Consider the following 22,418-nt stretch of genomic DNA (forward strand, 5'->3'; position numbering starts at 1 on the left):
TTGAGCTGCTGCCCCCCCTTGAAAAACGATATTCGTGTGTTTCGTGAACGCACCTGGCTCTTTTTGCCTTGCTCGCCTGGGTGTGGGCGAGCAAAGGAATATATACACAAGGACACGACTCACGGCGCTGGTTAACTTCAGTTCTATCCGGACCTTCGTAGCCGGCAGACGTGCGCTTTCTCTGCTGCTGCTGCTGCTGCTCCTGTTTTATTATTAAAATTTGTTGCCACCGTTTGTTTTTTCGTATTCCCGAGTTTCGTCCTTGCACTCGTCCCTCACGTTCAAGAGTTCAAAGTCTTGGTGCCATTTTAATTCGTTTGATAGAAAGCGTTTTGGGCGTCTCGGATCAAGTGTGACACTATAAATCAAAGAGTTCGACTTGTAGGGTCTTTACCCTAGATGCTGGGCGAGGTCCGCGCCATGGCATTCGGAGAAAGTGCTCGTCAAAACACCATCAGCATTGGCGATGGGTCGTCCGTCGTTCATCACACGGTCAAAAGTGAAATCTTGAACCGCTGTCCGGCCGGTTCACCGTTGGCCGCCATGGTCAAAAACATCAATAAAGGTAAGGCCACAGCAGCAACAGCAGCAGTTGCGTAGGAGATGTGTCTAGGAATGGCCTGCTTTTGACACGGTGTCTGTTTTTTTTATTTTCGACAAGAACAGCAGCAGCAGCGATTATTTACTCTTTCGTCTTATTTTAATAATCGCATAAAAGGTCGTTTGAAATCTCTGGAAGGAAAGCGTGACGTCCGCGCCCATCGTCCTTCAACGGCACGTCCCGGACTTTGTGCCGATGCATAGATGCACACAGCGCTGAAATAAACTCATCATAAAAAGCGGATGTCGGCCTGCGCTGCCTTGCCCGCCGCGCGTATGCGCTCCATCCTCCGGTTTTATCCAGGATGGTGTAACGTTTTTAAAAATAACGTACAAAGATGTAAGAAGAGGGCGTCAATTTTCTTATCGGGGATCCGTTTTTTGTTGTTGTGAAGGAAAAAGACGCGGTTCATTGGGCCGCCATCATTGCGCAACAACAAAAAATGGAGGAAAAAACCTTGATCGTGCAAAAGCTTCAAGTCCCGACAGCCCAGAAGCGTTGGGGAGGTGTAGGGAGGTGGGTGAAGAGGGCGGATAGGGAGGTTGAAAAAGGCACAAATGATCTGAAAGACGCCACAGGTCAAAGGTGTTGAGGTTTTTTTTGAGAGGGGATTCTTTTTATTTTTTTAATGATTTTTCCTTTTTTTTTCCCGAGAACTTCCTCTCTTTCAAACGGGGCTGCCGCCTTACTCCCGCAAACTGAAATGTCAGAACAATGAATTGAGAGTTCAGACTCATCAAATTCATCTGGCGCCCGTGTGAGAGACCTGGGAACTAGTGCGTTGAAGAGAACGAGCATTAGTCACTCATGTCCACAGCTCACAGTGTCTGATGGGAACCTTATCATTTACTTTTTTGTCCGTAACGGATGCGGACATGAGCCGGAAGACAAATAAAAATAGCATTTCGTCTACCGAGATGATGGCCCGAGAAAATAAAGAAAAATAACGAGAAAACGAAATGGAAACGCAAATCATCCGAGCGCGACCAAGCCACCATCTCTATTCCTGTAGACCGCAACCGTATGAATACATTCGCTTATACCGACACACAACACAGACAACCCACAGCAGCCAGTTCTCTTTTGATAACTGTAAAAAACACCATCTCAATATCGATGCAAATAACAACAATAATCGTGAAAAAAAACAACGGGTTCTGATCAGGAGAGGACGGCGCGCCGTGTTCTACCGAAAATGACTTTCCCCTTTTTTTCTTTTATTTTACGCTGAAATAAAATTCCAGAACTGAAATGAATAAAAATATAAGAGAGGCACTATCGGGAATGGAGAGAGAAAAAATGGGAAATTTTTTAACGAGAATTAAGCGTCGGCTCTTGAAAGTTTTCTAACGCCACAACCAATTTTAGTCGGATTTGTTACGGTTATGTAGCGCCAGCAGAAAGCATCGGCCACTGCTCTCTTTCTTTGATCCCCAGCGTGAACTCAGTCAGTTAAGGAATGTATAATAATAATGACTCTATTCATTGCTTCGATTCTCTCAAAAAACGATTTTCCCATTGTGCAAATTTTTAGAAATTCCCATTTCTAATTGAAACAATTTGATTTTGTTTAAGGAGCGCGGAGCAATCACGGAATGCGATGGAGTCCATCATCGGACACGACAAAAGGCCGCGACGGCCATTCATTCGCCTACATTTTGCACTACTTGAGCACGGGAGATCTGATCTATCCGCTTCACGAAGGCTTCCATCGTGTCGATGTTCTGCTCAAGGCAAGTATCTAATACAAAATATCAACCTAGTAAAACAAAACAAAACAAAAAAATTTAATTTGAGTCGCTGGCGCTCTGCTTTTCCTTTAAGAAAACAATATCATTGTTTAAACGACAAAAGTAGACTCCATTTAGACAATAGCGGCCCCACAAAACGCTCGTAACGAGTTTGACCTACTTTTTCTCAAATCGTTAATATTTGTTTTCGTTTCTTCTCTGTCGGTTAATGAAGAACAACCCCCCCACGCAAAACAAAAACTCACGGCCTTTTTCTCCGTCTCTCTCTCTCTCTCACTCAACTTCACATTATTTTTCGGTCCGGCTGTGTTTTGACCGAGTCGCCTCGTTTCGCTTTGAAAAAAGTTTCGTTTCTTGTCTGGAATATATTTTTCTCATTTTGGGAAGAACGAAGGCAACTTCTTATTTAGTTTTCAAATGAAAAACAATATTGGCCAAGACTTGCATCATCCATCACCAAATACATTCGTGTGTGTCATTACGTTTCGCCCCCCTCCGCTTCTTCTTCAACTTTTTCGTTTTTCTTTCTCTCCTTCACCTCAACTCCAGTCGCATAGTGAAAATGCCGTTGCTCATTATGAGCCAAACAGAGGCCACGAAAAACGCCTTTTGGGTTGCCTGTACAATGGCGTAATTCAGACGGACAACAGTGAAAGTCACTATCGCTTTTTCTCTCTCTCTTTCTTTGCAATGAAAATATCGAGACGAGAAAACGGCCATTAGGGACGAGTAGTGGTATTACCATCGACAAGTTTTGTTATTCGTGCACAGCCGCGCATATCGAAAACAAACAAAAAACTCGAAATAAAATGAAAATGGAAATTGCTTTTTTTTTCCCGTTCGACGTTAGTTTTTTTTTTCTTCTTTTCATTCTGCGTGACCAGGAAAAATTGAAAACGCAATTTTTTTGTTTTTTTGTAGAGTAAAATAATTCTGTTGAGGTCAATTCTTTCCGAGCACGAAACGGTGTCGAAACACGGAAACAAGTCGTGGGAGTGTTTTGCATGAAAATCGAATGTGAATGGCTGCGTTTGTCGTTATTTTTTTCTTATTATTCTTCTCTACCATAGATGCAAATTAGGGCACTTTCGAGACCAGAATATTAAAGTCTAAGACCGCATTAGACAAACAAAATGAAAACTATAGCAAAAGAGAGAGAGAAGAACGAAAGTTGTTGCGCACACGCGCCGCCAATGCGGCTGAAACAATACGATAATGACTTGATGGGTTTGAATGACCGCGCCATTTTTGTTTTTCGTTCTTCTTTCACTCGTTTAATGTTTTCGAGGACGAGCTGTACATTCGGCACCTGCCAGAAGAGACTTGAGAGAGAGAGAGAGCTGCCCGCAAAATTACTTTGGGGGTCGCATTAGCCAAAAGGAACGACGGTCGTAACCGTTTTACTCCGTGAAAAATACCAATCAAAACTTTTGCTTCTGACGCCAACAGACCAATTAACACCAACACATTGCGGGCCATGGGTGTCTGTTTAACGACGATACAAAAAAAAAAAAGTTTCCAGGCTGAAAATAATCCAATCAAAAACATTGGGCGAGAAATTCGCCGGTGGTCTGGACAGTGTCTTCCATCATCAGTATCTAAATAAAGCCGAGCTATAATGTAAACTTGTAGAGAACGAACCTAAATAGCACCCAATGGGCTTGGGCCAAATGAAAAATCGGCACTCGAGTGTACAGACAACCCACATCGATTATATGCATAGACTAGACCTAAATATACGCGAATTATGCCACGCTCTTACTTGAGATTGTTCTACTTTTTTGGATAGATCGTCGTTTTAACGGTAAAAGAAAATAAAGTAAGACAAAGCGATGCGTTTATCGATTGCAAGTTTTGGGGCCGATGTTTTTTTCCCTGTCTAAACAATTCATTTCACATCGTGAAACAATAAGAGTACATTCGATTCTCACGCCAATCTCGCCGAGATTGCCAAACACAACGGAGGGCCAGTAAAATTTAAAGTTTGGGCAGTAAAAAGTTTGGAAAATCAAATCCAAACCAACCAAACCAGGAAATGTCAAAATGTCAGTTGCGTCTCAGGAGAGCGGTCGAACAAATTACAGGGAAAAACCAATCCAAATAAATTCAAAGAAAAAATAACAAACAAGAAATAAAAAAAAAGGCAACAGAATTTTGTTAAAAAATAAAGACTCGGGATTGCCACCCCCGACCACCACTTTGAGCTTCAATGCACAGGCCGATGACTATCCATTCTGGTTCCGCGGTATAGCGAGAAGCGGTTGATGACGGTCATGGAATCTTGGAAAACAAACGGCCAGCAGTGCGTAATAATCCGCCCGAAAAAGAAACGGGAGGTTCCTAACGCTATTGTCTATTTTCAAAATATATTCTCGTTCGGATATCGTGATTCTCTCTCTTATTTGATTTTTCTAACGAAAATTTCTTGATCGGATTTTTGTTTTTCTTCCCCCTTTTATTTTGTCTTCTTCTCCCGATTTTTTTTATTTTTATTTTTCCGCGTGCAGGAGTTGACCTTCTTCGGTCTGGTGGAGGACGTCATCCGCTACGCAACACAGGAGGGGTCTGGCCGTAGCAAACAAAACAGACGACGATCTGTCCTGTTCACAACTCGCGACACGCAGTCGGAACGAAAAGTCGAGACCTTACCCAAAAGAGTGCCAATGGCCAAATGCCAAAGCATCCAGGATGTTCATTTCATCGGCAGCTGTTCCACGGGCAGAGTGGCCGGTGTTGATGTCGTCCAGAGTGTCAGCATGTCCGATCTGAACATGGAGCGGGCAGAAAATGAAATCCGAGAACAGCCTTCGACGGAAAAATGCAGCCGAACGACCAACATCCAGCACGGTAATCGATTTCTCAACGCCATCAAACGCTATTTGAGTCTTAAATCGTCCGGCTCGAGCGGAAGTCACCGCCAAAATGGAAACAAACGCAATTCGGATGGGCCAAATAAGTCGGCGGCCATTTGGAGCCCACGGCAAGTCAACACGGCCAGCGGCGGAGTCTTCCGTCCCAACTCGGCCAGGGGATCAACCTTGATTCTCATTGCCACTCCGGACAGTGTGACAGTTTTCGGACAGAGAAATCAACTGGAAATGATGCTTCCGGATTTTCCAATCGAAGCCCTGCGCAGTTTCAGCTCGGCATTTATTGACAGCAAACTCGTTTATCAGCCGGACGATACTTCCAGCGGAGGAGACATCGATGGCTACTCTTCCTCGTCTTTTACATCCGTTTCTTCGCTACCCAAACGGAGCAGCAGCACCAGTAGCGAGAGCACTGCGGTTCCTACTACAGCCCACTCGGACTTGCTCTTCCGGCTCTTCCAGCGTCACATCCAGCCGTTGGGTTTCAACGTGACCGTCCAGTCTCACTGGCGCAGCAACGACACCCTGGAAACTCACCATCAATGGCTACTGCACAAGAAACACAACTCTAAACAGTCGATCGGCACCAGCAGCGGAAGGAGGCGACACACCCACGCCGGAATGGCCTCCGCAATGTCGACAACTACAATCAACCAGCAAACTTCCGTAACGCGAAGAGCATCCGTTCTGCAACGCCTCTTTAACAAGAGCGCACTTACACTTCACACAGACCTCTAAAAACTCCCCGGGCAATTAAACCCATTTCAATTAGCTAATTGATTACTGAGAAGGAAAAAAAATTAATAACAACTCCACCCCCATCAATATTCGACCTTCTTCCCCATCCCTTCCCCATCCCATCCCCCCCCATGTTGATAGTGTACAAAAAAATTTAATTTGAAATATTATACAGAGCCTTGGTAATAATTTTATCAAGGGCAAAATACTCGACTAGATACTAACGTCGCAATAATTGTTGTAGGATCATTAAAAAAAGAAAAAGAAATTACAGCAAAAAAAAAACGTTTTCATTACAAAAATTATTCTACCGAGGTGACTCATGTTTGTTAGCTTTTTTTTTTGTCATCTGTACTCTGCTGGCTGTATGTGCCCCTTTCGTTCTCACTTCCTCTTAACTATAAATGGCTGGTGAAATCGTACTATATAAACAAAGTTGAGCTATTTCGATTCGCTCTTGTTCAATCATGTGTGGCATACTTTTCTTTCGCTCCACTTCACACGCCCTTTAAAACAAAAAATGGCAGAACTCGTCCACCATAAAGCTGCAAAATAGGGGGGAGCCGAAATTCAGTTTGACAGATCGTAAAAATCGTGAAAAAGGAACAAACTATATGCTGGCTGCATAGTAGTTGTAAACGAAGGCAAGCGACGCAGCACACAATCATAACGGCTGTTATGAAACAAAAAGAGAAAGAACGAAAAAAACCAAAAACAGGACAGAACAGAGAAGAAGAAGCAATGTTATCTTGCGAGATAGATAGAAGAAGGTAGTGAGAGCTTTAGCCTACCTGAGATATGGCTCCGGAGCAGGGTACGTTTTCTGCCTCGACGCTGTAGTTGTCACCTTTCATTAGATAGTAGGAGCACTTGCCCATGAAGTCGTAATGATGGCCATCGAAGGTGGTGTAATGAGGATCTCCCAGGACTGCACAGCGGGACCCGCAACGAACATCGGTGCACTGCCACTCGCCAGCCACGCAGGTGCTGAAAAACAGTTAAAAAATTTTTTTCAGTTTCTTTTGTTGTTCGTTTTTTAAAAAGGAGAATCATTCATTAACGGAAAATTATCGGTTAGTTTCTTATTTGTCCACTGTGTAAGACAAGCTGGGAAGATTTTGAGAAAACTGACCAAGTGTTGCAATCATTGGGCACTTGTTCACCCGGTTGGTACGTCTTCTGGCGCAACGTGCATGGACATTCTGAACGTGGGATGCATTGGTCCTTGTGTAGAGCAGAGTCTTTGGGGCAGTAACATCCTTCGATACACAAATCTGTCGGTCTGACGGGCTCGGCCGTAACGGGACTGGAGCATGTTTCATCGCTGATTGGACCGCACATTTTGTAGACACGGCCGTTCTGACAATCAATGGCTGCAAACGGCAATTGCAGAAAAATGGCAGTTCAATAGAACAAACAAAGACACACATCCAATCATTACGAAATCGGATATTTCTGGTGCAAGAAACCTCACAACTGTAAACAATGTAACAAACTTACGACATAGGCTAGGGCTCCTCCAACCGTCTGGCAACTCGACATTGTGTCGCAAGCATTCGTGGAAGTAGGTCTCTAAAGCGGAACAGGCGCAATCCTCCCGATTCGAGTTCGAGCACTGGCAATAATCCCATCGGCACGCTTCGTAGTATGATCTCGGGTCCACTACCTGCAAATATAAAAATACAATTTATGAAAAGGAGGAAGTCAAAGCCCAAGCTAGGTTCGGTTATGGGGGAAAGTGGTACTAGTTACAAGGCTTCTCAATAGTAAAACAGACTGTGAGCGAGAATTTGGCTTGCAACATTCCCTTCTATTGATCCAAAAGAACATAAATTTATAATAAAATATATTGAATCTGCCTACGTATCACTCATTTCCAACATTTGCTTGGAATGGCTAATACATCGAAACTAAATCATTGCAGCAATCACATGCATTTTCAGATTACTTCTGACTTGAATTTACCTTATGTAAGTACCTCAATCCATAAAATACATTAGTTTTAGCCCTATCCCCATACATGTGAGGCCTTATAGTAGAAAAATCTTTTTAACATGGCCATGCTTTCTAAAGAAACCTGAACACTTCTTTAGATTTAGATTTTCTTAAACTGAAATTTGCTAATATCTTTGAACATTTACCTATTCTTCTGCCTTCTTCTGTGAAAACAAAACGCGATTTTCTTGTTTTCTAACATTTTACAAAGGGTAAAGGCGGGTAAACTTTAGGTCGACTTGATTTGAATATGACCATATGGCAGACGACTGTTTTATGCAAATTGCCTCGTGTTGTCAAATCAATTTGCTTCGAAATGGGGAGACTTAGAAACATATTATTTTAAATAGTAAAATTTTATTATTAAACAAATTAATTATTCTATTGAAAAGAGGAAATAATTCTTAATTCGAATTACTTATTTTTTTATTTTAAAAAAATATTTCCATGGTTGCAAAATAAAGAAAAGAGCAGGCGACACTAATTTAGGCGCCAAATTTCTTTCTCAATATTTTGACTTTTAGATTTTAACTCGTAACAAAAAATGCGTATTACATAATTCGTAACTCCTAATTTTTCTAGTATTAAAATTATATTGCAACCTATTGAAAAATGCCTCGTCGCCAATATGCCCCACTCTCTCCTACCTGCACCCATAGTAAATACCAAAGTGCGCATATGTTTTGATCCATATGTGTGCATACCTTTCGACATTTTTCAAATTTCTCGTCTTTGAGGATACGTTCACACATTTGAGTGGCTTCGTTAGACACCTGTTGATCTTGCGGAGTGTCCCACTTGCAAGCGTGTTTTTCGTTCGGGTTGCTTAGGCATTGATCTGGGTAAAGACGACGATTATTGATTGAGAAAATACAGAAAAGGACACACAAAAAAAAACAACGTCCAGGCAGAAACATAGTTGAAAGCAGATGGCGTTTTCAAATCGCAGCATTGTGCATACCTGTCAAACCGCTTGCTTCCCAGCTGTTGACAAAACCCAGGAGGCTAGAACCTCTGGTACCGTCGCGATTTTCAAAGTCATCCACCCACATTCCATTGATACGCCCACAGAGACCCGCTGTGCGATTCCACAGCGCGTGATTCACGTCGATAGTGACGGTCGCCTACAATATCACCAAATGTTATTCACGAACATAATCGACATCATTCCAGCAGAGTTTCAGAGCCTTGCCTTAGTGTCCCACTTGACCGTAAAACCCAATCCTTCTGCTTGGACAATCACAAAATTCGCTACCCGCTCGAACAGCAGTCCGTCGACTTGGTTAGGTAGAGTAAGAGATTGATCTCCTTTTCGAACGTAAGGAACACCATTGGCTGTCAAATAATGGGGGGAAAATGAAGACTACGTGATACAAGAACAAATTTTTTTTTAATTGTTTTACCGTTGGTATCGATTTCGTAAGTGAAATCCTCGACAAGGACGTTGACGAATCGCTTGCAATTCGAGTTAGAGGGACATTTATGGACACCGTAGATGACGCTGAAAGTGGACGCCACGGCATCCCTGAGCATCACGTAGCTGCAATCGCTGTGCACACTGCAGGTACACAATAATAATGTGATGACTCTGGAGCAGCGGATGATTGTAATAAAATTTTATTACCTGTAGACTTTACCGTCGAACGTCTTATAGTGAGCGCCTCCCCAAGCCAAACATGTCCCGGGTCGAGCGGCGGTTTCCCGAACGAGAGAATCCTCGGGAATGTTGATGACGTATTCCCCATTGGAGCCGCCAGAAAAGAAGTTTTCAAAGTATTTTTCGTATTGTTTTTTACTCCAAACTCCTTTGCCGGGTATCAGCGACCATTCCGTCTCCTCTTTCACCGTTTTCTGGCCATTCCATTCGAGTTCCGAACTTTGCTCGATCAACATTTGGGAATGACTTGTCGAGTTGGATTTGAAGTACTGAACTTGCTGACTCGCTATACATTTGAATTCAAAATGAAATTGCAAAGTCATCCAATGTTTAAAGAAAAGCCATATCATTTTTAAAATGTTTACCAAAGATGCACTGGGGTATAGGATCGGGGACGAATTGGGCCTTGGCATACTCGCAAGTATACCGAGGAGCCGGTGGGAACTCGAAAACACCATCAGCACCGCAGTTGAGTGAACAGCTGAACGAAGCACTTCCGCCGGAGCAATTGTAGCCGCCGTTGAAGTTCATCCGCTCAGGGGCGCAATTCTCCACAGCTGTAAAGGTTTTCCATCAGAGAAACATATGAGAGTTGCATGGACTCGGGCATTAGAAATAAATGTAATATATATAGGGGCGTCGAGACAATGCTGCATTTGAGTTTGAAATTGAAAGGACCTACGATAATTGCATTGCGGTCCTCGAAATTCTTGGGGACACTCACAAAAGTTATTCGGCAGACATCTTCCTCCGTTTGCACAGACTGGCTCACATACGGCTGTGAGAAAAAACCAAAAGATAAAAGAGTTATACAGAAATCAAGAAAATTGAGTTGTGGCTTATTGATGGACAACAATAAGACATTCGTTATATGTAATTACGTTGGCAGTCGGGAACTTTCTGAAAGGTTCCGGGTTGCTGTTGGCGCTGGATCCAATTTCCAGAGTCGCAAATCATTGTGAGTTTCTTGGAGCCACCAGGAAAGGTGAAACCTCTGTTGCAGGTCGAGATGCATTCTTTCTCGTTGCAAACGACTCGTGAATTCATCGGAGTTGGTGGCTTATCGAGGCAAGGTTTGCTTTTGGCGAACTGACATTCTGAACCTTCGAAATTGTCCGGGCAGTTGCACACGCCGGGCGCTATGCAAAAGCCCAAATTTTGGCACGGCGGCATACAGATAGCTGTTTGAAAATCAAAAGAAAAATAATGAAGACATTGATTCAAAATTTACATTCTTCCTGTATTCGATGCCACTCACGTTCGCAATCGGGCATTTTGTCCCAGTTGGCAACTTTCCAGATCCCAGGTGCTTCGCAACGGATTTGCATTTGTGTTGATTTGTCTGGGAACGAGAAGTCCTCCAAGCATTTGACGTCACAGTTGCCACTGTAAAGAATTTCGAAAATGTTTTGATTCAATTTCAAGCTCGTCGACCTTGTGCGCTAAACATAACGCAATAGTACTCACCTATTTGGTGAGCATTTGACATTTGCATTGGCTGGTGTCGGAGGCCTTTCGGTGCACCCTAATATAAAATAACAGGATTATTTTATTGTGCGACTCGTTTTCAGTCTCACTTGCGTAACGACGACGATATTTTGGGAACGATACTTCCACTTGAAAGGCCTCGGCCGTGTGTGAGAGCTTTGGAATTTTACAGAGATTCTACGTAAAATCGATTCGTAACAACCAAGTTAGATTAGAACAATCTAATGAATATTCAAATTATTCAATGTGAGATTCTGATTAAATTAATTAAAAGAGAACAAACAACAAAAGCCGAAAGGGAAAACGAGCTGTCTTGATTTTAATCTAACTGAGAGTTCTCAATAACAGGCCACTGACATTTTAAAAATTTCGTAATAAAGGAATCCTTACGAACCTCCTTTGAAGTAGAGCGGCGCATTTTTGTTAGGAGTAAGCTTGCTGGGAGCTTTCAATCCTGAACTGGGTGCGGCTGCTGGCGAGCGAGCGGGTGATGCAGCGTCAGCAAATGCGCATTCCGGGCGGAGTCGCATGACCGACTCGGGCCAGTCGCAAACCATCGTGTCCGGATTGAACATTGTCGGAGGATTGCAGGTTTTTTCCACTTGCTCGATGCCAGTAAGACGATCGACGCAATGGTAAAACTTATAACAATCGGTCGGGTGAGCGCTATGCGGCCTGGCTGGATCGCACCGCTTGGGTCCTTTTCCAAATAAATTGCCAAATGCACTCTTAATTCCCTTGCCAATGTCCTGGGCTAGGCCTACACCTTGGTTTATACCTTGGTTCATAGACTGGCCAACCGAGAAGGCCCGTTCGGCTTTCTGAGGCGGTTCCACTGCTATTTTCCTGCCTTTGAGTCCGCTAAAAAGATTTCAACCAGGACGTCAGATTTTGGTTAGAACACAGCGTCGTCGACAGTGAAGTGATCATTAACAAAATGGAACGTAACAAGGACTTACCCTTGGTCTTGTTGAGGCTCCTGTAAGTCGATCGATGCGCCCGTTTCGTCAAGTATGGATTGGGGAACAGCAAGGACCAAGCTTAAGCTGAGCAACGTCACGATACATTTAAATGGATCCATGACGGTCAAGCTTAACGACTTGGTTTATTAGCATTCGGCACTGGTGAACTGCTTTGATTACTTCAAGAAACAACTTGAACAAAATTCTCTCGTCAATGAAAACTGTCGAAAGCGAAAAACAATTTGTTACTGGACATGAATTGGAGGCGATGTGTTGTTTTATAAGTTTCATTACTTGCTTTGATGTGGAGACCGATCCTGCACGTCCCATCGTGAGTTTCATGACGTAGAGAGGATGAGATAAGGGATTCCAGAGAATCGAATGCGAGGAAGTTTAGACATCGCGCAAAGGGAACGGATTTGGTACCAAGAGAAATATATATATATTTCCGAGCCCAGTATTTAAAATGAAACACATAGATTCGCCTTCTAATCGCTTGGCTGCAGTCGAGCTGTAAAACGCCCTCTTCCTTTGCGTCTCGTTGACAGTCGCGTCGACATGGTGACCTAATAATTAATGCTTGTATTTTGTAGCCACAAGTGTCTGCTGCAATCGTGACACGCGAGCGTTTAGCATCGTGCATAATCAAATTTTGAATTACCTTCTTCAACTCGTGTGTCCCTTTCTATCGGCAGCGTCTAGAACAGAGCCAAACAAGTCAATCGAATATAAAAACAATAATTATAATAAATAAGGATAAAATGTTCATGTGGGAGGCAATAAATTCTAAAATTCTAATTGCAAGGTAGTGGAGTTTGGATTTACCTTTTCTACAAAATTATTATCGTGCAAATTGCGCTAAATGGATGACGTCACTAATGCAAAATCATAGGGTATTTCGAAATACTTGCTTCTACAAAAATTTTTTACACAACATCCACAACGTCATTATGTGGGAAGGTTGCTTCTTTGGAAATTTGAAACTTCCGTCCAATTGCATATTGTTTTCGCAGAACCGAAAAATATTACAGTTGCACCGTGACCCGATGACATTTAGATTTCCTAAATCAACTTATCTTACAATCCATTCACCAAACATGCGGGCGGGGCGCATCGCTTATCTAACTGTCTCATTTGCCTTTGCTTTTGTAGTCTGGATGTCCGTTACATTTCGGGCAGACTCTGTGTGACACCAACTATTTCGAGGAAATTAAAGCTTATCAATCTCCTCGTGTCCTTTTAAAATGTCGTACTCAAATTAATACGAATGGGTTATGTTTTCAAAAATAAGCATAGTGGACCTCAGACCATAACTAAGCAAACAACACGAAATCAGAAGAGTTTCAACTACCTTTTTTGTGTGATTACTCAAAACCACATTTGACAGCTCGAAATAACAGTTGCGAGGAAACAACAAAGTAACGCACGAATGAATTTGTCAAAGAAAAAGAACAAAGGGGTGTTTCCTTACCACTACCGCTATGCTAAGGTGGGGTGTGGAAATTTGAACCACGTGATTAATGTATCAACCAACTTTATTTGCATATTTCAAAAGTGCAAAAATTGAACTTTGCGGGTCAAATAATAAAGATATCAGTGTGTATTGAGTGAAAAGTATAACATCATTTAAACTTAATCAATCATTTATTCATTAGATTATAAGACTTGATGGGGAGATTAATAACAATTTTCGTTTTACAATTCTTGTTCGGATGAGGCTCGAGTATGATTTGAAATCGAGCCCTTCAAGAAAGAGTCTAATTTGTTGCTGGCGATTCAATAACATAAATCTTTCGTAGTTGTTTAGACACCGATATTCAATTTAATTTAAAAATAAACTCTTTTTTTTTTTATAAGACTTGATCAAGCACATCGAGAACAGAATTATTTTCAAAATTGTTAAAGACATTAGGGGGGTAGCATCAAAAGAAGCAGTGGCATTTACACAATATGCAGCGATAAGCGATTCCCTGAATTAAATCAAGTCGAAACTTTGAAGAGTTCATCTCTATGTGCTACATCAACTAAACATAAGAGTTTAAGACAACAAGCCAAAAATGATCAAGCCTAACATTTTCGAAAAGAATTAGAATCAGTTCTTGTAGGGGGGAGCAGATTTGTTATAGTGATACTTTTTCTGGTATAAATTCGAGCCATAATTGAAGCGTGAGGGCATTGACTTGCCCAGCAAGTCCCGAGTAGCTTTATAATTATCCTTCTCACTATTTAAAATCCGATTCTTTGGGATAAATCCCAAGAAACCCTGAAAGCCATTTGACACCACCGAGAAATCTGTTTCTTGATTGGATGTTTCCTTTCCAGTCCATTCCATATTGGAGGTTTGCGTGATCACCATTTGCGAATGACTTGTAGAGTTGGATTTGAAAGACTGGACTGGCTGCTCCTGCTGCTGATTCTCTGCAATAAATACCCAGGCGATTTTTAACTTGGTTATTAACCAAAGGTCTTCATTCCAATATTTACCAAATATACACTGCGGTACCGTCTCGGGAAAGAACTTGGCTTCGGCGTACTCGCAAGAGTAAACAGGAGCCGGTGGGAACTCGAATACGCCGTCCGTACCACAATTGAGTGAGCACAATACACAGCAACTTAACGAAGAACTTCCGCAGGAACAGTTGTAGACACCATTGAAGCCCATGCGCTCAGGGGCGCAATTCTCCACAGCTGTAAAGGTTTCAATCGGACAACATGACAAGTTGTATAGACAAAATTGCGTAACAAAGAAAGTTGACACGACGAGACAATGCTCGATTTTTACTCGGTTGAAATCGAAAGCACCTACGATAATTGCATTGCGGTCCCCGGAACCCTTGGGGACACTCACAAACGTTGTTAGCCAGGCACCTTCCTCCGTTTTCACAAGGTGGGTCACATGCGGCTGTGAGAAATAATCAAAAGGAATGACCAAAAAACCAGAAATTGAGTCGTGTCTTGATGAACGATAATAAGTCAATTATGTATACTTACACAGGCAATCAGGAACTTTCGGAAACTTTCCCGTCTGTTGCTGGCAGTGCACCCAACGTCCAGAGTCGCAAGTCCATTTCAGTTCCGTATTTCCACTGGCAAAAGCAAATCCTTTGTTGCAGGTCGATATGCATTCTGATGTCCCGTTGCAAACAACCTGCGAGTTCATCGAAGTTGGTGGCTTATCGTGACAAAGATTATCCTTGGCGAACTGACATTGTGGTCCTTCAAAATTTTCGGAACAGGTGCAGATATCCGGAGCTGAGCAAAACCCAAAATTTTGGCATGGAGGCATACAGATAGCTGTAGAAATAAAATAAAGAAATAAATAAGCAAAATATTTGTTTGCATTGTGTTTCCATTTTTATTTTACTCACGTTCGCAATCAGGTATTTTTTCCGAGTCGCCAACTTTCCAAATACCCGGCGCTTCACAGTGGATTCGCAATTGCTTCAATTTATCCGGGAAAAAGAAGTTTTTCACGCACTTGACATCACAGTGACCGCTTTGAAGAAGTTCAATCATATTGGTAAGAATTAGAAATTATTAGTTACGAGTGCATGTCGTTTTGTCCAAATTATGGTGTAATCTACTCACTTATTTGGAGCACATTTCATATTGGCAGTATTTGCTGGCTTCGGAGGCTTCTCCATGCAACCTAAGGTAAAATAACGGGATTATTCATACCTTAATTCAATTCCAATTTCTTTTGCTTCCAGTTTCTTTTTACAATGACTTTGATAAATTAGAAAATGCCCATGACTTGAAGGGCTTCAGTCTGCCAGTCATGACATCTATAATTCTATACTGTTTGGGTATTTTAGGTACACGACAGTCGCCAGGTCGAACCTCCTTTGAAGCTTATCAGTGCAGATTTGTTGCGTGGAGTTTTCAATTCGGTAGAGACGACGGCCGAGCCTTCATCCGATAAATTGAAAAATGCATTTCCATTATCCTTGGATAATCCTTGGGTTTGGTTCATCTTGAGGTTCTGTTCATCACTTTGGCTTACACCTCGGCTTGTACCTTTGCTTAAAGCCATCACCTTGAACAAACGTTCCGCTTTCTGGCGCGGACCTACATACTGAAGTACATAGTTCTCTCCTTTAGGTCTGTTTAAAGGAGGATTCAAACCATTAATGAAATACATTTACCATTAAGCAATAAAATAAACCCTTAAAAAATAAAAAAATGTTTCTTTTAAAGACCATCATTACCTTTCGTCTTGTTGATATTCTCCGTAGTCCACTAATTCGTCGCTCTCTTCAGGTTCGCCTTGAGGTGCCGCGTACAACGGCAACACTAGGATAAAGCTGAATAACGTTACGAGACACTTGGTCAGATTCATGACAAAGAATGAGTGCTTCAATTAAATTAGCATTCGGCACTACTTAATCAACTACCCAAAAGATGAATTTTTCTTTCAAATCAAATCGGATGAAATCAGACAGCGATTTATAACTGGACATCGATTGGTGACGATGTCTTGTTTTATAAGACTCTTTATTTGCTGTCCTACCCTGGCTCAGGCCAACCCCAAACACCCAACTCGATGCGTAGCTGGAAAAGGATGAGATAAGAGATTCCCGAGAAACGGACATTGGAAAGTTTAGTGAACGGGTTTGGTAATTAAACAAATATGGCGAGCCCTGCGTTTTTTTTTAAATAAAATATGTAGATTCGCCTTCTAATCACTTCAACACAGCCGAGCAAACGCCCTCTTCCATTTTCACTCTCTGACACGAACCAGATCTATTTTGAGTGACGTCATCTGAAATTAAGTCAAAAGGAATTATATGGCAATTTTGTCCTACAGATAACTAGACATCATTCTGTCTTGATTCGTTAGAAACATTTCAAAACGAAGATAAGAATATCTATGCATAATATGTGTAAATTCAGCCAAGGACTTCTTGGTATTTTACAAAACAAAATTGTTGTAAAAACTGTAAATATAGTTATCCTTTTGGGACAAGTTGCTGGGTCGGAGCCGCGATGCACTCGGTGGGAGGCACGCAAGTAAATTTGTCTCGCCATAGGCAAGTCCGATCCAAAGTTTCGTCCTCTTCGACACAACCTGGAGCACAACTAAGGTCGTTCGACGTCTGACATCGGCCTTGTTTTTTCAGCTCAACGGCGTAAGTGGAGCAAAGCTAAAGTACGCAATTAATAAATGGCCCGGCGGAAACAAAAATTAATTACCTCGTGAATCACATTTTGATGAGGCAATTGAAAGAGAATGCTTACCCGAGTGCAGATATAAGCGCAACGACTCCAGGTGTAACCTTTAGGGCAACTTTCGGCAATCTTTTTACTCGTCGGTGTAGTTGTTGTTACGATATTGATTACTTTCTCGGTAGTCACGGGCCTAAGTGTAGTGACGACTTTCTCGCTAGTTGTGAGCTCGGGTAATTGTTTAAGCGGCAAAGATGCGTCTTCTCCGCAATTACAGCGGAAACGGACTTGATGTTCGATTTCGCGAATCTTCGATGTTGGACAGATGGAACCTTGAGGAGCAATCTGTTCGTATAATTCAAAATCTTCGCTGTTTTCAGCTGGTACGGAAGCACTGAACCAATCGGTCCAGCCATCTACACAGGATCTAGCTGTGTCTACTTTCTTTGTAGCAGTAATTGGAGCAGAAGTAGGAATGCTGCCAACGATAGATCCGCACGGACGGATCCGCATGACCGACTCGGGCCAGTCACAAATCATCGTGTCCGGATTGAACATTGTCGGAGGCTGGCAAGCTTTTTCCAAATATACGATCCCACTCACGCCGTCGACACAGTGATAAAACAAATAGCAACTGGTAGGATGTGGGCTATGCGGTCTGGCTGGATCACAACGACCTGGAATACGGCTCGAAGTTTTTGACGCTTCTTTTGAATTTGACGCTGTATTTGGATTAACGGTGGTTGGGTGAAACCATTCTGATTCTAGATTAGACGATTGCTGGAAATTCCCTTTCAGTTCCGAATTCTGTTCGATTAATATTTGTGGAGCGCTTGTTGGTTTGGATTTCAGATTTTGGGCGTATTGGCTCTCTGAAAATAAATTCCAAGCATGAAGCAAAAACAAAAGAACCATGCTTCTTTGTTATAGTGTTCGTACCAGAGATGCACTTAGGTATAGGTTCAGGTGTGAATTTAGCTTTGGCGAAGTCGCAAGTGTAGAAAGGAGCAGGTGGGAACTCGAAAACCCCATTCGCACCGCATTTTAATGTACATCTGTATAAAGTACTTCCGATGGAACAATTATATCCCCCGTTAAAGTTCAAGCGTTCAGGGGCGCAATTCTTTAGAGCTGTAAGATAAAAAAAAAAGTACAACCAGACCGAAAATGAAAGTATGGACATGGTGAAATTGCGGGATTTTAGTAGGTTAAAATTGAAAGGATCTACTTACGATATTTGCATTGTGGTCCACGAAACTCTTCTGGGCACAGGCAAACGTTGTTTGGAAGACATCGGCCTCCGTTTTCGCAGACTGGGTCACATACGGCTGTGTGAAACAGCAAAGAGAATGACCAAAAACCAGAAATTGAGTCGTGGCTTAATGAACGATAATAAGGTACAGTAATATATAATTACGCTGGCAATCGGCAACTTTCTGAACCGTTCCCTGTGGTTGTTGAAGTTGGACCCAATTTCCAGAGTCGCAGACCATTTGAATTTCCTTACTTCCACCGGGGAAGGTGAAACCAATGTTGCAGGTCGACGTGCATGCCGTTGAATTGCAAACAATACGTGAATTCTTCGGAGTTGGGGGTTTTTCGACGCAAGGTTTACTTTTCGTGAACTGACACTGTGGGCCTTCGAAGATTTCCGGACAGATACAAACATTTGGTGCCTTACAGAAACCCAAATTCTGGCAAGGAGGTGTACAAATAGCTAATGAGTGTTGAAAAAAAAAAATCAATCAATCAATTTCAGAAAACATTTATGAAAGAAAATTATTGTTTCCACCTTTGAGGGGTACAGATTTGATTGGAACTGGCTTGATTGGCGCTTTTTCTAATGCAGCCGAGCTAGATAATGTTGGTGGGAGAACTGGGACTTGGGTGGTAACGTTTGATAATCCGCATTCTGGTCGGATTCGCATTACCGATTGAGGCCAGTCACAAATCATCGTGTTTGGATTGAACATTGTCGGGGGATTGCAGGTTTTCTCTACTTGCTGGACGCCGTTGGGTCGATTGACGCAATGGTAAAACTTATAACAATCGGTTGGGTGCGGACTATGAGGTCTAGCTGGATCACATTGGTTGGAAAGAGGAATCGCAACTATGGGTTCCTTTTCCATAAGAATCGAAGTCGATACTATTTTCGGAGCTAGGGTGATGGAGGTTTCTTGATTCGATTTATATGAAGCCGGCTTGCTTTCTGTTTTTAAGCCACTTGAAGGGTCGCCAGAGTGGATGGCACGTTCCACTCTTTAAGAGGATGGAATAAAACCATAAGTTGCAAGCAAAAAATGTATATGTAGTGAATGAATCGATTAAAAATCGGATTTAATTTTTAACGTTTTAATACAATTACCTTTCGTTTAGATCGATTGCACTTCTGGGAACAGCAAGCACCGACACGCTTAAAAAAACAAAAATGACGATACATTTAATTGGCTCCATAGTGTAAAAATGTATCGATTGTAAAGGCGTGGTTTTATGGAATCAAATAGAAATAAAACGACTTTTCGACAAGACTGTCCTTGTAGACTGCTAAAACCGAAAAGCGTTTTGTAAATGGAATACGATGGGTGGTTATTTATCAGTTTCTTTGCTACGCCACAACGGAGCACACACGAATCCTACTAACACTTTAGATCATGACGTAGCCGGAGAAGGATGAGATAAGAGATCATGGGGAAAATCGTCTAAAAAGCTACACAGTACACACTGTGTTAAGTATTGGAAGAGAGGAGAAAAGAGAGAGAAAAAAGGCTGATGAACTCTGCTTGCTTTTAAAATTAAATGCATACATTCTCCATCTAATCAATTCAAAACATGAGTAATAAACGCCCTCTTTCATATATGGAAATGTAACTCGCAGTGTTCTTTTTTTTTGTTTGTTTTTAATTTGATTTTACTAAATACGATGCGCACACAGAAAATAGTTTTTCTTCAAAACCGTTCAAAACGCAGTCGCCGCTTGAGTCCGACTTAGTGGCAGCAGTTAAACTGAGAATAGCGAAGTCAGTGACGATAATGAACGGCAAGCCAGCGAGCGTGGCGATAAAGAAGAGCCCTGCTATGAACAGTTTCCAATTGACTTTTAAACTTGTTATCTTCTAGGTAAATAACATAGAATTCTCCTAGATTGGATTGGAGGGCTACAACTTACTATTGTCAGGCTGGATTAATAGATTTTGGGGATTTCGGTTGAACTCTGGAGAACTCCTCCAAATACGAATTAGTGTCTTAAGCTGCAGAAGCTACCAGAAAATCACCACAATCTGTAAGAAGTCAAATGATTTTAGAACTTAATTTCAAGAGTAATGGAAACATTTAGAGTAGAACCTTCAACAGTAATAAAGGCTAGGGCATAGATCCAGTTGTAATGACGAGGATCTTTCATTGTTCTTACATAAGGAAGTTCTCTATTTGATATTTGAAAGTTGAATGGATCCATCTTCACAAGCACATGTCACTATGTCAGAAGAAGGACTTGGCAACCTGGTAATAAATTCACTAATTATCCATTGGATCCTTCAATCTTGAGAATCAATCTGAACTAAATGAGTAAGATTTAAAAAACTCTTACTTACTATATTAAATACTCTTACTCTTACTTACTATTCAAATTTTTGCATAACCCCACACAAATGTGATCTCCTACCACTACAAAAACAACAGTGACCTTGTCTTTGTATTTCCAATCCATCCATTGAGTAAACACTGGCTTGAATATAGTTGAATTAATAAACACAAAATAAATATATTTTTAGCCAATAATATGGAGACTTGGATCAGTTAACTGGGTCCTGGTGCTCACGAAGGTCAATGTCAAACATGTTTTGCAAGTATTCACTAAAAAACAGATTACTTGGGATCAAAACAGACCAAATCAGTAATTCCCCAATCAAGAGTGTCACTTTTTCTTGTGTCATTGTAATTATTCTCACAGATGTTAAATTGTAGTGGAATTGGAGGTGGAGGTGGGACAAATAAAACGCAGTTCTACCTGATATGTTTACTTATCATTTTCTAAATGTTTACAGCTAACTGTTCTTTACCCTAGAGTTTTTCAGAAATGACATAGCAAAAGGCCCTACAAAGAGTTAGATGCTAGTGAAAAGCAAATAATGACTTCATTGGTTACTAAATTTGTAAATTAAAGATAACTTCTGCAGAAGAAAATTTTGAGTCTGGCAGCCTATGACCCACATAATTGGGGTTCCCAAATGAAATTCCGTCAACTAAACATACATTACATGTTCCAGAAATTAAGTGTGTAAAAAAGTCACGAGAAGATTCAAGTATTACCTGTTTCCATTTCTGGTTCCATCACTGGCACTGCACCATTCCAACTAAAACAGCAAAATGTTGTAGGCCTGGAACCTAAAAAGAATAAAATAAACTTTTATTATCAGCAGCTTCATAATTTAAATTAATTGAAGACATTACGGACACTTGCTAATCATTTGGAAGTTGGAAGCAATGTGTTTCACTCGAAATAAAACAAAAAATAGTTTATAAACACTACATACATGTTAAACTTCAAATATAAAAACGACAACTAACTAACTAACGACAACTGAAATTTCATGGATATTTTGAAATCTGAATGGACCAACGTGTAAGCGTCTCCATCCTTCACGTGGTCGCCATTTTTTTTTTCTAAAATAAATGTAAAGGTTCAAATCAAAAAGTTTTCCATTACTGTCGCGAGATGGTGTAGCTCGACGGTTTCGCCATCTAGGGTGGAACATTTGAACAAAAGGTTTACTAAACCGTTAACGCCTAATGTTAGTTAACGGTTTAACGAACACGCTGCACGCTAGTACCTTCGCATAATTTAACCTCTAATAACGTTTACAACAAACATCTGTTGTACGTCATTATCGTTAGAATTACTTTAACGTTACAAAGCTGTTTGCAATTGGAACTAGCATTCCTACTTGCGTTACTATTCACCTTTACATCGTTAACATTTTCCGTGAAATGTGGCATGGCAGGATTAGCTTGCCATAAAGTTCCTCCTCAATTAAACTATCTAAAACTCACTTGTCTCTCGCTAAAATAATTCCACGTCACTTTGCATGCTCCCAGAGATTCGATGTAAATTCTATTGGGTCTTGGCATTTATTTGACAAGCTTTAAAGGGTACTGTTGGGGGGTATCCGTTCCATGAAAAACGGGTCCCAT

General features: G+C 41.4%; 4 protein-coding genes across 11 annotated transcripts in view; 1 reads left to right on the top strand and 3 right to left on the bottom strand.

Moving 5' to 3' along the window:
• The window catches only part of LOC124191082 (hemocytin-like), a 30,875-nt gene extending 18,560 nt beyond the window's left edge, over positions 1 to 12,315 (bottom strand). For 2 of the 4 annotated variants that reach the window (XM_046584064.1, XM_046584062.1), the window contains exons 1-15: positions 12,060 to 12,315; positions 11,495 to 11,961; positions 11,080 to 11,137; positions 10,871 to 10,998; positions 10,494 to 10,793; positions 10,295 to 10,390; positions 9,978 to 10,169; positions 9,580 to 9,898; positions 9,359 to 9,513; positions 9,148 to 9,290; positions 8,917 to 9,079; positions 8,660 to 8,793; positions 7,461 to 7,626; positions 7,093 to 7,333; positions 6,752 to 6,947 (exon numbers count right to left, since the gene is read on the bottom strand). In XM_046584064.1, coding sequence (XP_046440020.1) covers positions 6,752 to 6,947; positions 7,093 to 7,333; positions 7,461 to 7,626; positions 8,660 to 8,793; positions 8,917 to 9,079; positions 9,148 to 9,290; positions 9,359 to 9,513; positions 9,580 to 9,898; positions 9,978 to 10,169; positions 10,295 to 10,390; positions 10,494 to 10,793; positions 10,871 to 10,998; positions 11,080 to 11,137; positions 11,495 to 11,961; positions 12,060 to 12,181 — 2,880 coding nt within the window. In that variant the 5' untranslated portion in view covers positions 12,182 to 12,315. Of the gene's footprint in view, positions 1 to 6,751; positions 6,948 to 7,092; positions 7,334 to 7,460; positions 7,627 to 8,655; positions 8,794 to 8,916; positions 9,080 to 9,147; positions 9,291 to 9,358; positions 9,514 to 9,579; positions 9,899 to 9,977; positions 10,170 to 10,294; positions 10,391 to 10,493; positions 10,794 to 10,870; positions 10,999 to 11,079; positions 11,138 to 11,494; positions 11,962 to 12,059 lie in introns of all 4 variants that reach the window. The other 2 variants (XM_046584065.1, XM_046584063.1) reach the window with 2 other exon arrangements.
• LOC124191086 lies at positions 132 to 6,425 on the top strand. Its single transcript, XM_046584073.1, has 3 exons — positions 132 to 565; positions 2,177 to 2,334; positions 4,860 to 6,425. The coding sequence occupies exons 1-3, from the start codon at positions 400 to 402 to the stop codon at positions 5,958 to 5,960; spliced, it is 1,425 nt and encodes a 474-aa protein (XP_046440029.1). The 5' UTR covers positions 132 to 399; the 3' UTR covers positions 5,961 to 6,425.
• A 1,372-nt stretch (positions 12,316 to 13,687) lies between the features above and the next one.
• On the bottom strand, positions 13,688 to 16,826 carry LOC124191085 (neurogenic locus notch homolog protein 1-like). The gene is made up of 8 exons (XM_046584072.1): positions 16,271 to 16,826; positions 15,903 to 16,165; positions 15,651 to 15,711; positions 15,431 to 15,558; positions 15,054 to 15,356; positions 14,869 to 14,964; positions 14,547 to 14,750; positions 13,688 to 14,480 (listed from the first exon to the last, which is right to left on the bottom strand). Exons 1-8 carry the CDS (start codon positions 16,399 to 16,401, stop codon positions 14,155 to 14,157), a joined length of 1,512 nt encoding a protein of 503 aa, XP_046440028.1. The 5' UTR covers positions 16,402 to 16,826; the 3' UTR covers positions 13,688 to 14,154.
• Positions 16,827 to 16,927: 101 nt separating this feature from the next.
• On the bottom strand, positions 16,928 to 21,894 carry LOC124191084. 5 transcript variants are annotated; one of them, XM_046584066.1, is made up of 11 exons: positions 21,761 to 21,894; positions 21,537 to 21,611; positions 20,571 to 20,726; positions 20,395 to 20,506; positions 19,594 to 20,301; positions 19,021 to 19,487; positions 18,646 to 18,945; positions 18,461 to 18,556; positions 18,168 to 18,359; positions 17,301 to 18,100; positions 16,928 to 17,206 (listed from the first exon to the last, which is right to left on the bottom strand). In XM_046584066.1, exons 5-11 carry the CDS (start codon positions 19,680 to 19,682, stop codon positions 17,012 to 17,014), a joined length of 2,139 nt encoding a protein of 712 aa, XP_046440022.1. In that variant the 5' UTR covers positions 19,683 to 20,301; positions 20,395 to 20,506; positions 20,571 to 20,726; positions 21,537 to 21,611; positions 21,761 to 21,894; the 3' UTR covers positions 16,928 to 17,011. The 5 variants fall into 5 exon arrangements, with proteins under 5 accessions (XP_046440022.1, XP_046440025.1, XP_046440027.1 ...); XM_046584069.1 differs by lacking the exon at positions 20,571 to 20,726; XM_046584071.1 differs by lacking the exons at positions 20,395 to 20,506; positions 20,571 to 20,726 and having other exon boundaries at positions 19,594 to 19,641; positions 21,761 to 21,893.
• Positions 21,895 to 22,418: the final 524 nt, after the last annotated feature.

Source organism: Daphnia pulex, chromosome 3 (genome assembly GCF_021134715.1).
Source record: "Daphnia pulex isolate KAP4 chromosome 3, ASM2113471v1".
Taxonomy (NCBI): Eukaryota; Metazoa; Arthropoda; class Branchiopoda; order Diplostraca; family Daphniidae; genus Daphnia; species Daphnia pulex.